This window comes from Urocampus carinirostris, chromosome 6 (assembly GCF_059441175.1).
Source record: "Urocampus carinirostris isolate Australia breed hairy pipefish chromosome 6, RoL_Ucar_1.0, whole genome shotgun sequence".
NCBI classification, from domain to species: domain Eukaryota; kingdom Metazoa; phylum Chordata; class Actinopteri; order Syngnathiformes; family Syngnathidae; genus Urocampus; species Urocampus carinirostris.
In genome coordinates this window covers 15,245,142-15,262,128 of record NC_142354.1, presented here as the reverse complement: position 1 = coordinate 15,262,128, position 16,987 = coordinate 15,245,142, and the positions used below count along the sequence as shown (strand labels likewise).

The following is a 16,987-nucleotide window of genomic DNA, read 5'->3' as shown; positions in this document are numbered from 1 at the left end:
TGGAGGACATGCCTTTGACATCAATAGAGTACAGTATCAGGGCCAACAGCATCATGGTCAGATTCTGAAAAGGTATGGCTGATGGATCAGGGATGTACAAGGAAGGGAACACCTAGGCCTATGGCTCTGGAGGACATGCCTTTGACATTAAAGAAGTACATTATCAGTGCCAACAGCATCGTGATCAGATTTTGAAAGGGCTTGCTGATGGATCAGGAATGTACAAAGAGGGGGACATCTAGGCGTGTGGCTCTGGAGGACATGCCTTCGAACTGTTAAGATATATTATCAGTGCCAACAGCATCTTAATCGGGATCTGCAGTTTTTTCCGAGGAATCTAGGGTGTAAATTAGGGGAACTTGTAGGGCTGTGGTTCTGGAGGACCTGCCTTGGATACCTATAAGCTATGGTAACTGTGCCAACAGTGTCCTGATCAGATTCTCCAGAGCTTGTTAATGATTCAGGATATGAGTAGTGGAACTTCTATGACTGTCGCTCAGGAGGAACTGCTTTCGAATGTGAGCAATATTTTCAGTGTCAACAGCATTCTGAGGAGGGAAACCTGTAAGACTGGGGTTCTGGAGGACCTGCCTTTGACGTCTATAAGCTACATTATCTGTGCCAACAGCATCCTGAGCAGATTCTGCAGGGCATGCTTATAAATCAGGGATGCACTAGGAGGGAAATTGTGGACTGTGGCTTTGGAGGAGCTGTCTTTGACGCATATGAACTACATTGTTATTGCCAAAAGTATCCTGATCAGATTCTGCAGAACTTGCTAATGGATCAGGGATGTACAAGAAGTGGAACTTCTATGACTGTGGCTCTGAAGGATTTTCTTTTGACACCTATGAGCTACATTATCAGTTCCAAAAGCATCTTGATCAGACTGCAGAGTTTGCTGAGGAATCGGATGTACGAGAAGGGAAACGTTTAAGACTGTGGCTCAGAAGAACCTGCTTTTGACAATGGTGAGCAACATTACCGATGCCAACAGCATCTTGATCAGATTTTGCAGAGCTTGCCGATAAATCGGGTGTATTAGGAGGAGAACTTCTATGACCTTCCTTGGATACCTATGAGCTCCATTATCAGTGTCACCAGTGCTCCCCTTCTTATAACTTGGTCTCCATTTGACTTTCTTCTACAAAAGTCTTCCTACAGAGAGCGACGGCTTTGAAGTCCTTTGAGATCTCCAGCAGCGTCTTGCCTTTGGTCTCGGGCAGGAAGAAGAAGACGTAAACGGAACCCAGGAGGCACATAACTGCGAAAATTACGAAGCACAACGAGTCGATCGCTTCCTGGAAGGAAAGCGGCGAGGGTCAAAACATGTTTCAGCAAATCTGCCGATGGTAAAACTCACGATAAGGATTGGGAAAACCAGGCCTAGCACAGCTAACACTAGCCAACGCTGAACCCCGAAGAGGACGAACGCCGCCACCCGATCGGACTGGATGAAGATCTCGCTGTTCAGGGTACCTGCAGCGCCCCCTTGCATGGATATAAAAAAAAAAAGTACAATAACCATAACAACGTAGGAGAACTTTATTGTTTTATTTTGTAAGGTATGCTATTACCAGGTCCCCCGCAAAAGAAGATGATGAAGAGGATGATCAAAACAGCGGAGATGTACGGCGCCCAGGAAGTAGAACCCTTGGCCACATGAAAATAACAGAAACGATATTTATAAGCGATGAGACTGTTCGATACCAGCGATCGCTACTTTCGGCATCGCTAAGATTTACCTTCAAGTTGAGGACAACTGTAACCCCCAGCCAGCATGCCGACATGATGCCATAACCCGCCCAGAAAAGCGGCCTCCTTCCTGCGTGCTCGATCAACAAACCCTGAAGGCAACAAACGTAAAAATGAAATCACTTTTATTCCAATTATAGTACTGTTTCGAAACATTTGATTTCCTTGTTTCTTTTTTATTTATTTTATTTTTTGGGAGCCAGTTGCTGTTCAAAAGAGATTGGCGTTTTTGTTTTACACTTTACACCAACCATATTGAATGGATGCACAAGGTGATTTTGTTGATGGTTATATATAAGGGTTTAATGTTAGGGTTTAGTGTTAGGGCCAGTTAGGGTTTAGGATTAGTGTTTGGGGTTTAAGGTCAGCGTTATGGGCTAAGGGTTATGGTAAAGGGCTAGGGTTTAAGTTCTTGTAAAGGTTTAGGGTTATCAGTTTAGGATTTAATTTTGGAGGTTAGATTGAGTTAGAGTTAAAGTTTGAGATAAGGGTTAGGGTTTAGTATTATGGTTTAGTGCTAGGGTCAGCCTTATGAGGTAAGGGTTATGGTTATGGTAAAGCAAAGGGTTTAGGGTTACGCAAAGGTTTAGGGTTATTTGGTTAGGGTTTAATTCAGGGGTTAGATTTTGAGATAAGGGTTAGGGTTTAGTGTTAGGGGTTAGGACCAGGTTTAGGGTTAGTGTTTGGGGCTAGGGTCAGCGTTATGGGGTAAGGGTCATGGTAAAGGGCTAGGGTTTAGGTTTATGTAAAGGTTTAGGGTTATCATATTAGGGTTTAATTTGGGGGAGTTAGATTTCGAGTTGTAAGGGTTAGGGTTTAATATTTTTGTTTGGTGCCAGGGTCAGTGTTATGAGGTAAGGGTTATGGTAAAGGGCTAGGGTTTAGGGTTACGCAAAGGTTTAGGGTTATTTGGTTAGAGTTTAATTTTAGGGGTTAGATTAAGGGTTAGAGTTAAGGTATAAAATAAGGGTTAGAGTTTAGTGTTAGGACCAGGTTTAGTGTTAGCGGTTAGGACCAGGGTTAGTGTTAGGGTTTGGGGCTAGGGTCAGCGTTATGGGGTAAGAGTTATGGTAAAGGGCTAGGGTTTAGGTTTGTGTAAAGGTATAGGGTTATCAGTTTGGGGTTTAATTTTGGGGATTATATTTAGATTTAGAGTTAAAGGTAAGGTTTGGGATAAGGATTAGGGTTCAGGTAAGTGGTGGAGTTTGGGTTAGGAGTTAGTGAAAGGGCTACGGTTATGGTTAGTGGTTAGAGGTGGTGTAAGTGTTAGGGTAAGAGGTTAGGTATTAGGATTATGGCTAGGGGTTAAGGTCTAGGGTTAGGGTCAGAGGATAGGTTTAGGGGTAAGGAGCGGAGTTAGGGTTTGGAGTGGGGTTAGGTTTAGGATTAGGATTAGAAGGTTGGGCCAGGGTAAGGGGTTTATTGCTAAAGTTAGAAGGTTAGGGTTATGGGATCAGGTTAAGGTTTGAGGTTAAGGGTTGGATTTAGGAGTTAGGGAGTAGAGTTAGGTGTTGGTCTTAGAATCCAAGGTAAGGGTTAAGGGTTGGGTTTAAGGGTTAGAGTTAGGGGTGGAGTTAGGAGTCAGGGTAAAAAGTTAGTTAGGATTAGAGGGTTTTTGTTACAGGGTTAGGGCTAGGGTTATGGTATTAGGGGATTATAGGGTTAGAAGATAGTTTTGGGGTTCAAGGTTAGGTTTAAGGGTTAGGTGTATGGTCAAGTGAGCGGGGTTAGTGTTGAAAATTGAGGTTAGGGTTAGGATTAGGGGGTCGGGTACTCACACAGGATATGGATGTGATAATTTCAGCAATGCCGAGCCCGATTGTCACATAGCGGATTTGGCCGGTAGGGATCCCCGCTTTACGAAAAATATCGAAAGCGAACGTGCTGATCTAGGAATAAAGAAAAACGGCTTTTGCATCGTTGTCGGGAATCCGGAATATTCCATCCGAGTTTCTCACCATGGACATGCCGGAAAACTGGTTGCAGCAGTAAATGGTGGACATGCTGATGAGCTGCCATCGGACCGTGCTGTCCTGGAGGAGAAGTAAGGGACTTTTCACGAGGGTTGCGTCCATGTTCGCCTGCTCCTTCGACATTTCCTCAATCTCCTGATTGAAGTTGCCCTGGCCCCAAAGACTCTGCAGAGCTAAAAAATCAGATATTATTAAGGATGCTTCAAAACGAAAATTTGGGACCAGCATTGAAATAAAAAAATTAATTGATTAAATAATTATTTTGCACTCACTTGATATAAAAAGTGGAATATAAAATAATACATAAATAAAAGAGCACATTATTAGATGCTAATTGTATTTCTCCAATTATATTACATTAAAAAAACGCTTTTAAAACCACGAGTCCGAGGAATTTTCTTTCTGTAAAAGTATTTTGAAGTATTTTTTTACTCGTGTTTTTGTAATATTTTTTTTAATATTACTGTAGTCGTATTTTTGTAGTATTTCTCTTGTAATATTTTTGCAAGTGTTTTTATATTATCGCACTACCATAATAGCATTTTTTCTAATCAAAATGAAGACAAAATAATACGTGAGACCCTGTTTTTAAATACTGAATTTGATATTTGGTTTTGTAGTAATTTTGTTGCAGACACACAGAGACAATGGCGACAAAGTTGGCACAAAAAACCTTTTTAATTACTAGTACCATATTTACTATTATTTATATCTTCATTTTATTTTGAAATTTTTGTTTGCTCTTGTTCAGCACTGAAAATTGAGAAACATTTGCTGTATCCCTAGATATCATACTCGTGGATTGGGATTTTCTTCACTAGATGGTAACGATCAGGGTTGGGTAGGGTTACTTTGCCTTGATTACTTTCAATTACTTTTGGATTACTCCAATACCAAATATGCTAATAAAAGACAAAAGAAACTAAATATGAATAAAATTACTCAATTTTGTGCAGGCTTGGGGAGTAACGGAATACATGGAACGGCAAAAATGATGTCGGCAAGCTGTTTGGATTTATTTTCATTTTGTTTCTGTCGCATTTTATGTTAGTTTTGTCGGAGATTAAAGAGATCAAAGCACGGAGAGAAAGCTTACCACGTGTTGTGAGTCGTAATTTTATTCATATTTAGTTTCTTTTGTCTTTTATTAGCATATTTGGAATTGGAGTCATCCAAAAGTAATTGAAAGTAATCAAGTTAAAGTGACCCTACCCAACCCTGGTAATGATGAAGAGCTCGCTCACCCTTTTTGCAAGCTCTGTCGTCTCCTTTCTCGATATAGAGATATCTCGGCGCTTCGGGGAGATAAGGCAACACCAGGACTTGGACCAAGGACAGACACGCAGGAACGCAAAGAAGAATGTTCCACAACTCCTCACGGCCCAGGACCTCGCTACCAGGAAAGGGAAGCAAATAGATATGAAAATCCTTTCCCTAAGTCAAGTCAAGTCATCTTTATTTGTATAGCCCTTAATCACGAGGAGCCTCAGAGTACTGCACAGACTTATGACACCATCCCCTGATCTAAAACCTACATGAGGGCAAGGAAAAACTCAAAATCATCATTACAGATATCATCAACATGAAATATAGGAAATAACAAGCTGTTTAGTGGAAACAAGTTTTGTTGTTTTGGCAGACAATTTTGATCATTTTAAATACAAATTTTCTTTTATATATTATTTATATTTCTATATTTTATTTTCATATTGTTTTCCTAAGTAATACTGCAATGTTTTCAGATTTCATGTTAGATTTATATTACTTATAATTTTGAGGTTTTTGCTTTGAACATTTTTATTTTAGCTACGGAAAATTTTAAGATAATTGCGTACTTAAAAATTATCTTCAGGAGATCTTGTTTTCAGATTTTATTATATTTCAAACCTTTTTCTGTTTTGTATTATTTATAATTTTGTTTGTTTCGAGTGATATTTCTTTACAAATAATATTCTAAATACAGTACAGTTAAATAAGACGATAAGATTCATTTTAATACAACTTAAAAAATATATCCATTAAACCCTGTTCTATTTTTCAGATTTTATTATAATCAAAAATCATTCTGTATTACTTACATAATAATGTCCCTCCTTTTTAGAAGAATAGCTCTAACAAGGTTTTATTTTGAATACAGTAAAATGAGCAATTCTTCAAAAGATGCAACGGGAATCGAACCAGTTAAATCTTGAAAAATATGTCAAATGCATCTTATTTATTTTTTTTATAATTTTTGTATATTTTATTTTTTTCCGTTTTAAGTAGCATTTTCTTTACTCAATATAATTTAAAATACACACATATAAAAAGAGTACCTATCGGTTTGAATCTAGGCTTAAAACACACTTATATTTACAGCTTATGAGTGACCTATAATTTGTAAGGAAAGTTCTGGTTTGAATGTGCCTTTTATACTCTTGTATTTTTCTATATTCTTATCTTTTTTTTTTAATAGTATATTCAATAAGTGTGAGGTTTTACAATTCCACTTGGTGTTCAGTGGCAAGCGCTTTCAAGGTCAAAAGATGGCCTTGCCTCCCACATTCCTTTTTTCTTACAGAGACGCATTGTGTTTACAAAGTTTCTGTTTTGGGAGAGCTTGCCTCCCACATTCCAAGTCATCCTTATTGCTCATTTATTATACTCGCACAATCCTGGAAGCACGCACCTCTGATGGAAGGGGCTATCAAAAACCTAAATTTCGAACTTGGAGTCTGTTCTTTTCTTCTTTCTACTACAATCTCAAGTTTTAACCATGACATGATTCATGTTGACAATATCTGTGTATTGTTTGTTAATGCTGCAACCTGGTCCTCCTTTTTATTTTTTTTATTTTATATTGTACTTTAATTATTTAAAATTTTATTTTTATTTTTATTGTTCGTTAATGCAACATCAATCGCAGCCTGGTCATCCTGGAAGGGGGATTACCTCATGTGCAGTCCCTTCTGAAGGTTTCTTCATTTTCCTCATGCTGAGGTTTTTGAGTTTTTCCTTGCCCTCCTGTAGGTTTTAGATCAGGGGATAGGCTGTAGTCTAATAATATGTGGTCTGTGCAGCCCTTTGAGAGTCCTTGCGATTAAGAGCAATGCAAATAAACACGACTTGACTTAATAATACTTAATAATAATCATCTCTGTTAAATCATCTTCTTTTGGCTAAATATTTTGCTTATCTTAACTATCTTTATTATACAAACACTATCATAAATATACAGTATTTCATATATTCCATTAAATAAAATCTGGTAATAATGATAACATATAGTAATGATAAAAATCACAAGAATAATGGATATATAACTATTATTACAATAATAATATATAAATGGAATAAATAATGAAAAACTAAATAATAATCATAATCAAGGATATGCAGTGCAGTAAATGGATAGATAAGTATAATATATCCTAAGGATTTTTTTTTTAAATTACAAAAAATATTTGGCAACTAAACCCATGTTTTTGCTCACTTTAGATACATTAGAAAAGGGGTGTCCAATGGGGTGCCGCCGAAGCACACAGACATTTTCCAAAAATTGCTCATCAGTGCGGGGTCATTGTTATTTTCTAATAAATATTTTGGTGTGGTTGAGTCTATATAACTTAACTTCTATTAATCAAACTGGTAGTAACATGGTCACAATAAAGTTATAACATGATAAGCTATTACAGAAATTCACACCAAACTGGGTGCTCTTTGTGCCATTTAATAACTAAAAGGAGTTCTCGGCTGGAAAAAGGTTGGAGATCCATGCATTATTACATATTCCGAACTGATTTTACAGTTTAAAAAAATGGCGGCCTTGAGAAATGTTTTCTAGGTATATCTATGCTATATGCAAACCCAAACTGAACACCAAAATCCATACCTTAGGCCCAAAAATTGAGCCGACAGTTTGCCAATGGACCCAAAAGTGGCCGAAGTCATCGTGATGGTGCCCCTTATCCTCCTGGGTGCCATTTCGCCCAGGTACATCAAGTGGGTGCTGAGTCCGACTGCTGCAACCCGAGAGGATCTCCTCAATAAATCGTGACGCCATCACCCGGGAGCGACCTTCCTACCTGCGGAATATCCAAACAGAATCCGGGCCAGGATGATCATTTCGTAGGACTTGGCCCATTTGCTGGTCAGCATGATGGCTGCAGCGGCGATATTGATCAAGCTGTTGCAGATGGCGGCTTTTTTCCTCCCGAGAAAACCCGAGAAGAGTTTGACGCTGAGGGCCCCGAAGAGGCCCCCCACCGCATACATGGACACGATCAAGGACCAGATGAGGGTGACGGTGTGTGAAGGGGGCGCGGAGGCGTATCTTTCATGCCACGTGCTGTTGATGAAGCGCTGGATGAACTGCAGGGGAGAGAGGATACAAATACATTTTTTAATATATGCTACTCTTGCATGTCTCATGCTGCTATCGGTGTGTGAGTGAGTGTGTGTGTGTGTGTGTGTGTGTGTGAATGGGTAAGTGTAAAATACGTTCTAAAGCGCTTTGGGAGGTCTTCACTGACTTGAAAAGCAGTATAATAATGCAGTCCATTGACCATTTGCTTTTTTTTGCCATTGTAGCGAATATGGGTAATAAATAAATTATATTAACAAACAATTTATTGACCAATCGAATTAAAGAGCCGATTTCAGAACTGGTCTCGCCTTTTTGGAGCACCACAAACTTTTTTAGATCCTTATGTCAGGAAAACGGATGGAAAAAACGTGTTTGGTTATTGTGAAGCGTGGCTACACACACTTTAGGTGAATTCTTTTTTACCGTTTTGATAGTTTAATATACTTTAGTAATAGTCTGTAGTTTGCAATAATCTGTGGTCTGTGTAGTCCTTTGAGACTCTTTGTCATTAAGGGATATACCAATAAACATGACTTGACGGACTTGACTAGAAGTAGATGAGGAACATGAGAAGGAGAAAGACACATTTCCTCCAGGAAAGTAGAATTAAGGGCTATACAACTACAGTAAGACCTCGGTTATCGCGGTTAATGGGGACCAAAACCACCTGCGATAAGTGAAAATCCACGAAGTAGCGGCGCACCGTCAAAAAAGAAAAAAAAAAGAAAAAAAAATGTCCTTTTTTTTCTTTTTTTAAATTATCATTTTTTAGACCCGGTTAATGGGGAGCAAAACCACCCGCAAAAAGTGAAAATCTGCAAAGTAGCGACGCCCCTTAAAAAAAAAAAAAAAAAAAAAAAATCTCATCTCATCTCATCTCATCATCTGCACTGCTTATCCTTATTATTCGCGAGCGAGCCCCTAACCCACGGCGCGGGTACTTTCGGGCGCGATATGCACGACACCGCGACAAGCCTAGCGGGTCGGACGCTCCGCGCGGAGGCCGGCCTGTCGGAAGCGCAACATTTTTTACGGGAGTCGGATTTGGGCACAACACTGGCGGGCGGCTTCCGCTTCACCGCCCCCTTACCCCACAGGTCCCCCCTACCCCTTTCCCCCGCGGCCCTGTTCATCGGCCGGAGCCATCGAGGGCCGTGTAGCGCCATGTAGAGCCATTGCGGCCCTAGCGGGAGACGTGACGTTGGTTACTTTTTCATCCGCTTTAACAAACGCATTTTGTAGAATACGATCGCGCTTTATTGTTTAAATAAACGCGTTATATAGACTACTATCGCCCAATTATTTTAATTAGCTCGCTTTATGGTTTCAATAAGCGTATTATATAGAATACGATCGCTTTTGTCGGAAGCGCAGCAGAATGCGCGTTCACGCGAGGGGGGAGGATTCTGTACGGGAGTCGAATTTGGGCACAGCACCGGGAAACGAGAACGGGTCCGGACCAGTGTGTGTAGTGCCTCCATTTTAAAGACTAGGGTCGTCGGCCGAGGGGGATTCCCGCAAAAAGTGAAAATCTGCCAAAAAAATAAAATAAAATACATTACAGACCGCGAAGCTCTGAATCCGCGAACGTCGAACCGCGAAGTAGCGAGGTCCCACTGTAATAATGCCTCGTTGTAAGAGCTCTAAACACAATGTACTATTAAAACACAGGCGCGCCGGTTGCGGGAAATGGGCCTCAATACACATACATAGTCATTGCATTAAAAACCAGACATTTGGATCTGAAATAGTCATTTACCACATTGATCATGTATGGGGTCCATTTCTGATTATAGTATTATGTTGACTGAATTGAAAAAACGAGCGATTTTCCTTCAAAAATAAGGACATTTCGAAGCGACGCCCAACTTTTGAAGAGTAGGGCATACATTTGTGGAGTCTCCTGGTGCATGGAAATAGTGGTGACTTACCGGGGAAGGGGAACTCAAAGAGGTGAGGTGATATCCAGATTGAAAACTTCCGCCGATTCCCAAGATGAGGATGAGGAAAAGAGCGTTTCCGCGCGTCTTAATGGAACAGACACAGAGGTTAGTTTGATTTTATTTTGAACGTGACCTTTTTACCCATTGCACTCCACCCTCACTATTAGACTCTCTCCAATTGCTTCCTTCCCCCTCGGTGTTACATACTCACCGACCCTCCCGCTTTTCTAGATCTACCGCTTTTCCAAACGAAACAAACTTAAAAAAAAGTTTGACTCAAGGCTTGTATTTTAGTCTATGGCTGCTTTATTTTTAAGGGAGTCTGAATAAACAGCTCCAATGATCGCATTTGATTTTGGTTTTAGTAAAAGTTTGCCACGAGTGTTTTTTTCTCATATTAAGGAAACAGATTGTGTTTTATAAGTGTCTGAACATCATGTCAAAAAGTTAGCAGACACCCAGGCAGACAACTCTGAAAAGTATCCTGCCCAGCCATAAAGTTGCCTGCCCTATTTTTCACAACTTGAAACACAATAAGACAACTCATCGCAAAAAAAAACACATGTAGCAAAGTATTAAGGATTGATAATCAGAATATATAACAGAACAACACTTTAAAATTAAGTTTATTATAAATCGACTTATAACATTCATTGCATGTATATAACATCGCTGTTTTCCATCTGCCATCCGTATGTACCTGTATTTACTCATCTTCAAGCCACGTAAACTCCACTTTCCTTAATGTACGTTTACGTTTTGTAGCGTCATAAATTTTGTTAGCTTCTTTTGAATATTTCTTCTGGGGCTGAGGGTTTGGCTCAATTCCTAACCACTTATCCGTTTTTCTTGTGTTCTCTGTGCGTCCACTTTGGAAAACGATATGCAAATACACGACCTTATAAAGCTCAGGAAAGTCCGGAAGCACGAATTTATTTATTTTTTCTGATTGGCTGCCGAGTATGCAAATTTCAAAACCGAACGAAGATTTGGAAATCGGAATAAAGCAAATGTTTCATTTGAAAAATAAAAATGAAAAAAAAAAAAAGATAAAAATGCAAGATTTTGTTTTTCTTTCTTGAAAAAGTTGTCGGCCACCCGGGCAGAGACGTTGTGTAAGTTGTACACCAGACATAAAAGATGCACGCCCCAGTCGTCCGGTCAGACGTTATTTCAGACACTGGTTTTACGCGTAGAATGCGCTTTTTAATATAATATGGTTGGCCTCAGTCGCACTTCAAGATAAAGAAGTCATGTCGAGTCAGGATTTGCTTTTTGTTGTTTAAATTTGAAAAAAAAAATGTCCGTTTTTTTTTTTAAATTGTATGCATTTTAAGGGGCTAAGATTGATGGTAAGCAGGGCCTGAGCCTTCTTGGGTTGCTAAGCAAAATTTGATTTGGGGCCCCCTTATTACTTAATAGGTTGCATACCTACTCGAAGTCATTCCATGTTCCAATCCAGGGGATGGGCAACTATTTGGAGTCTGGGTCCAGAATTTTCGGGCTGATCATGAAAAAGATCCAATTTTTAGATTTGGGAATAAATATTAATGCAGAGATTTATGTCATATAGTTCTTTTGAACTTGATTAATCTCATCAAATTGGTTTTGAAATGATAACAATTACAGCAAAATAGTATATAAGGTCCCTATTTTAACCAATTAATTTTATATTTAGTTTTCAAGCGTTTCAGTAGTTGTACTTTTTTTTAAGTATTATTTTTTTGTATTGCTGTAGTCAGGTTTTTGTTGAAGTTCAGTAGATTTTTTTGTAGTATTACTGCAGTTTTATTTTTGTACTATTTCTTCAGTAGTTTTCTTGGTAGTTTTTCCATATTCGTAAATTCTTAGTGTTTCTGTAGTATTTTTGTTGTATTACGATAGCAGATTTTGTGTTGTATGTCTGTAGTATTTTTGTAGTATGACAGTACTTCAAGGATTTCAATGTTTTTGTATTTTTTTCGTATTTTGTTTTATTTCTGTTGTATGTTGTAGTATTTCTATTGTAGATTTTCTAATGTACATCTGTAGTATTTCTGTTGTAAAGTATTACTGTAGCTTCGTAGTTGTAGTATTTTAGTCATATTTCCATAGTAGAATTTTTGTAGTATCGCTCTACTTGTATTTTTGCAGTATTTCTGTTGTAATACTTTTGTAGTAGTATTTCTGTAGTAATATTTTTCTGGTAGTGTTTTATATTATAGTATTGTGAAGTGGTTTTTATAAGTATTTCTGTAATAAAATCATTTTTAATTTTTTAAAAAACATTGTTTTAGTAATAGTTTTATAAATTTCTGAAGTATTCACGTAGTATTGTTTTTGTCATATTTTCTGTAATGTGTTGTGTAATTGTAGTAATCCGGGGTAGTATTTCTGTAGTATGTTATTTCATAGTATTTTTGTACCGTAAATTCCGGACTATAAGCCGCTACTTTTTTCTCAAACTCTCCCTCTGTGGCTTATTCAGTGATGCGGCCAATTTATGTAATTTTTCTAGCGGCCGACAGCGGCGCTCGAGTACAAAAGGTAAGATTTAGACTGCAACTTCTTTGTTTCTGCACAAATTAATTTAGCGTAGACATATTCTCATCATGCAAATTGCAAGAAGAAAGGCACATGACGCAACCTTCAAACTAACTGCAATCGAGCAGTCCGATATAGAAGGGAACAGAGCTACCGCACGTAAATTTTAGTTTGCGAGCGTGATGCTAGCGTGTTTTTGAATGAGGGAGCGTGGGACGACGTTTAAGTGACAAAGTCTCTTTCCCATGCTGAAGGAAGTCTACTTTAATGACGTCAGTTTTAAGGAGGAAGATGAGGACGGTTAACCGTGCTTAATACAAGTACGGTATGTTTTTTTAACAGAGCTGTTAGCTGTGTTGCGAGCGTGTTTCTAGTAGCGTTTTGCTACCCTTCACAGGCACGGTTTGGGATGAAAGTTATAATATTATTATTAAAGCTTTGAAAACTCTCTCGGTGTACCGTCTTTCTTTGTAAATATGTGTAACCATCTATAATATGTATTTGCAACTGTATATTTTTGTAATGTATTTATTTTAGAAACTTATTCTGATATGTTTTGTACGAGCAAATGAGAAAGAAGGGGAGGGGCAAACGCGGGCTGACGGGAAGTGGAGTAAAGGTTTTTTGGACTGTATCGAGAATGGGTTAATTTCGAGTTTGTATTGCGTTTTTTCAATGAGAGCGCATGCGGCTAATATACAGGTGCGGCTTGTGTGGGGTCATATTTCTTCTTCCTCATGTGAAAAAGTTTATCTCGAAAATACATTTTTTACAGGTGAATGAGTTTTTTATTTTTTATTTTGCACAAAATGAAAAATGCATTTATTATTGACAGGTTTCGAAAACAATTTATCTTTAAATACCATCAATACACCTGTTAGGGAATATTTAAATGAGGAATATTCTTGGAACAGTGCTACACAAGTACATTTTGATTTGATATAACTTGGCCCGTATTTCAGAAAACAGCCAAAAATGTTTATTTTAATTCAACGCAGAGTAATTCCTTTTCAAAATTTATTGATGATAAAAATAAAAATAAAAATCGGACGTCCATGAATCGATTACTTGTTGCACCCATAGAAGAAATTGCCTTTTAAAAAATATATCAGTGTCAACTAGTATTGGAAACCTAGTATTCTTGTTTTCTAAAGTGACAGCGAGTAATCATTGACCACTTGAGGTCGTTGGATGAAGCTGGAGCCTGTACATTGAAACTACGGAAGCCCGAAGGGAACAAATTTGAGGCAAAATTGGATTTTAGACAGCGAAATGAAATGAAAGCCGGAATTAATCCTAGCGAGCAACAACAAAAAACGAGCAAGATGGATACACCCGCAGCGGTTGGAAAGAGCAAATGAGTGGAGTTGCTCTGAGAAGGTGTAAGTGGCTAATCTTAGCAGCTAGCAGAGAGAAGATACTAAAAAATGCAGTAAAAGAATGAAAAGAAAAAAAATTAGTCAAATGTTGGGAAATCATAGAACTTGAGTTACAAACGGAATAAGAACATTGCAATTCTGAAATAACAACGAAAATGTGATCCAAACCACGTCTAGAAATTGCAAATAATGCATGAAAAATGAAGAAATAGGTGCTTATTCAAGACATTTGGATGGACAATTCCAAGATATGTATCAAAAAAAAAAATCGCAATCCAGAAAGGGGCGTGACACTGAAGGATGTATCAAGCTTTATCCACATGGAGCGGCTAACAATAATGATAGCCCCTAGTAGCGAGCCATAGGAACAGAGTGGCTAAGGTGAGTGGCTAGAGAAGGAAACAGTGGGATAAAAAGCTAAGTGAATTTTTGTTGGGCCTGGTTGTTCTTTTTTTGCCGTAAGTATATTTCTGCCTAAAATGAACTGCGCTTTTGCAGCCGCAATATATTATCCCCAAAGCTATATTGATGCGAACAGGGAACAGCAAAAGGCACTTTTGTCAGGAAGGGTGCCGATCTGGCTCGCCTTAAAAAAATGCATGGCTGCGATCCATTATCCCTGGTTGACTATTGCTGATAGCTGGGCCGAGGTAGCGAAATTGTGTCCTAAGTGGTAGCTTTTCTTTTCCCATTCTTTCCGACTCAAACAAAATTCGTGTGGCTGCAATCCATTATCCTCAGTGGACTATATCTGTGATCTGGGGCTGGCGGGAACCAAGTAAAATTGAGTAGTTTTTTTGCAGATAAAAGAAGGATTGCAGTACAGTGGTACCTCTACTTAAGGATGTCTCTACAAACCCACGTTTCAGGTTACGAAGTACCTAAACAGGAAAATATTGCCTCTAGTTACAAAAGCGTTTTAGGATGTGAAGTCCAAAATAAAGTGAAATATACGCTGCTATCCACCGCTCCCAGAGTTTCCCGAACGTAACTAAAAATCGCTATCGCTTCAAATCTGCCTAGCAAGTTAGTGCGCATGCTCTTCGCCTCACTGTCATAGTTGAGGAGGAGGAGGGTTTTCGGCAAGATAGTGGGGAGGAGGACGCAGCCATCATTCAATCAGCTCAAATTTAAGATGTTTTAGCAGAATTTCATCAAGTCTCGGAATTTGTGGAAAAGAATCACTCGGAAAAAAAGCATTGAAAAGTCTATTGCTACCTTCCTTGCGCATTTTTGACAGATTGTCGAAAGCTGGCAAAACCAGACATCATTTTTCAAGAAACGCGAGGCAAAAAGGTAAAAGAATATTTTGTTCAATTCCTTTATTCTTTTTTTTTTTTATGTGCCTCTCGTTTTATGATTATTGAGCGGTAATATAATACAGTCAAGAAAAAATAGGAAAACTTACCAGCTGCCGCAGCAAAGTTTCCATGAGGTTGCTGTTTTTCACGTGTAGTCGCTAGACTAACTGTGAAATAACTGAGGCGGCTTATCATTAACTTCTTACACTTTTTAACGGGAAAAGGCCACAAATACTGACCGACACATGTCTTGATGCCGTTTTCTGGGAAAAAAAAAATAATGTTAATCATTGACTCCATGTATTGTTAATACGGAGTGATTGGAGTTTGTTTTTGACTTTTTACTGATGCACCTGTTTTGTTCTTTTTTGTGTTTTCTGGTTGGATGTTTGCAAATGCATGGAAAACATGGAATAGGGAGTGTGAAAGATTGCTGATGAAATCATTCCATAACCTTGTCCTCTGCAGATGACACTCAACTATATCTTCCGATGGAGGAATCGGCCCACTAAACTGTGGAAATCAGGAGGCCTGTCTCACTGAGATAAAAAGATGGATGTCACTCAACTTATTGCGCATTAACTCTCGAAAAAATGAAATGTTAGTTATTGGTCTATCTAAATGCCGTGACTTGTTCTCAAAAACTGCTCTGAACATTGACAAATATAATAAAACCCAGAGTGTCACGGTCGCCATGACGACCAGTATGCCACGCCCCCGAACTCAAGCTGAAGCAGATCAGCTGATTGCTGTTCTGCTATTTAAGGCTGGATTTTGGGTTTGGCGGGTGCTGGTTCAATACTCATTATTCACAATCCCGGTCTGTTATGCCTTGTCCTGTTTTAGTCTGTTATGCCTTGTCCTGTTGAGTTCGTGCCGGAGGAACTCTGTATTGTTCTGTTTTGCCTCGGAGTATTGGGCGACTTTTATTTTATTAAATAAAACCTATGGATCGTCAACGCATTTGAGTTCTCCCTTCATGCCTCCTGCCTCCGTTCTGGTCCGGTCACCTTCCACGCCACCACGCTCTCGTGACAGAATGAACCAGCCAACAAATAGAACTCAGCGAACGATCCCAGCGCGACTTGGGAGAGCTGGAGAGCGCAGTTCGGCAGGCGCCTACTGAGTTGGCCTTCCCTGCCCGTTCGAACCACGGCCCCGCCCGTCGTGGCCCTTGCTGTGCCTCGAATGGAGTCCCGGGAAGAATTGACGCCTGCCTGTTCGACTCATGCCTGCCTGCCCGACTCCCGTGCCGATTGCCTGCTATTCCGTCTCCCCTGCGTGCCAGCCCGACTCCGACTCTGCTGCCCGTCGGGCCGACTCCGACTCCGCTGCCCGTCGGGCCGACTCCGACTCCGCTGCCTGCCAGCCCGACTCCGCTCCTCCTGTTTTGCCGGTTCTGATTTTGACTCTCTCATGTCTTGTCTGTTCTGATTTTGACTCTCTCATGTCTTGTCTGTTCTGATTTTGACTCTCTCATGTCTTGTCTGTTCTGATTTTGACTCTCTCATGTCTTGTCTGTTCTGATTTTGACTCTCTCATGTCTTGTTTGTTCTGATTTTGACTCTCTCATGTCTTGTCTGTTCTGATTTTGACCCTCTCATGTCTTGCCTGTTCTGATTCCGCCTGTCCTGTCTGAATCGCCACTTCTGAACCTGAACCCCTGAGCCTGACTCTTCTGAATCTGACCCCCCTGAGTGCGACTCTTCTGAATCTGACCCCCCTGAGTGCGACTCTTCTGCATCGGCCTGACCTGAGTGCGACTCTT

General features: G+C 39.5%; 1 protein-coding gene across 1 annotated transcript; it reads right to left on the bottom strand.

Annotated features, from left to right (window-relative positions):
- Positions 1 to 1,115: 1,115 nt before the first annotated feature.
- slc2a9l1 (solute carrier family 2 member 9, like 1) lies at positions 1,116 to 15,365 on the bottom strand. The gene is made up of 11 exons (XM_088337123.1): positions 15,327 to 15,365; positions 10,005 to 10,100; positions 7,793 to 8,078; positions 7,600 to 7,729; positions 4,973 to 5,121; positions 3,714 to 3,901; positions 3,534 to 3,644; positions 1,746 to 1,847; positions 1,578 to 1,653; positions 1,364 to 1,491; positions 1,116 to 1,301 (listed from the first exon to the last, which is right to left on the bottom strand). The coding sequence occupies exons 1-11, from the start codon at positions 15,348 to 15,350 to the stop codon at positions 1,116 to 1,118; spliced, it is 1,476 nt and encodes a 491-aa protein (XP_088193249.1). The 5' UTR covers positions 15,351 to 15,365.
- Between the last annotated feature and the right edge of the window lie 1,622 nt (positions 15,366 to 16,987).

Bases quoted from the DNA above. Each gene is read 5' to 3' on its own strand.
- slc2a9l1 (XM_088337123.1), bottom strand. From the start codon at position 15,350: ATGGAAACTTTGCTGCGGCAGCTG. The intron at 5,122-7,599 runs GTATGGATTTTG...CTTTCCTGGTAG, and splicing joins GCTCAATTTTTGGGCCTAAG to CGAGGTCCTGGGCCGTGAGG. The intron at 1,302-1,363 runs GTGAGTTTTACC...CTTTCCTTCCAG, and splicing joins TGGTTTTCCCAATCCTTATC to GAAGCGATCGACTCGTTGTG.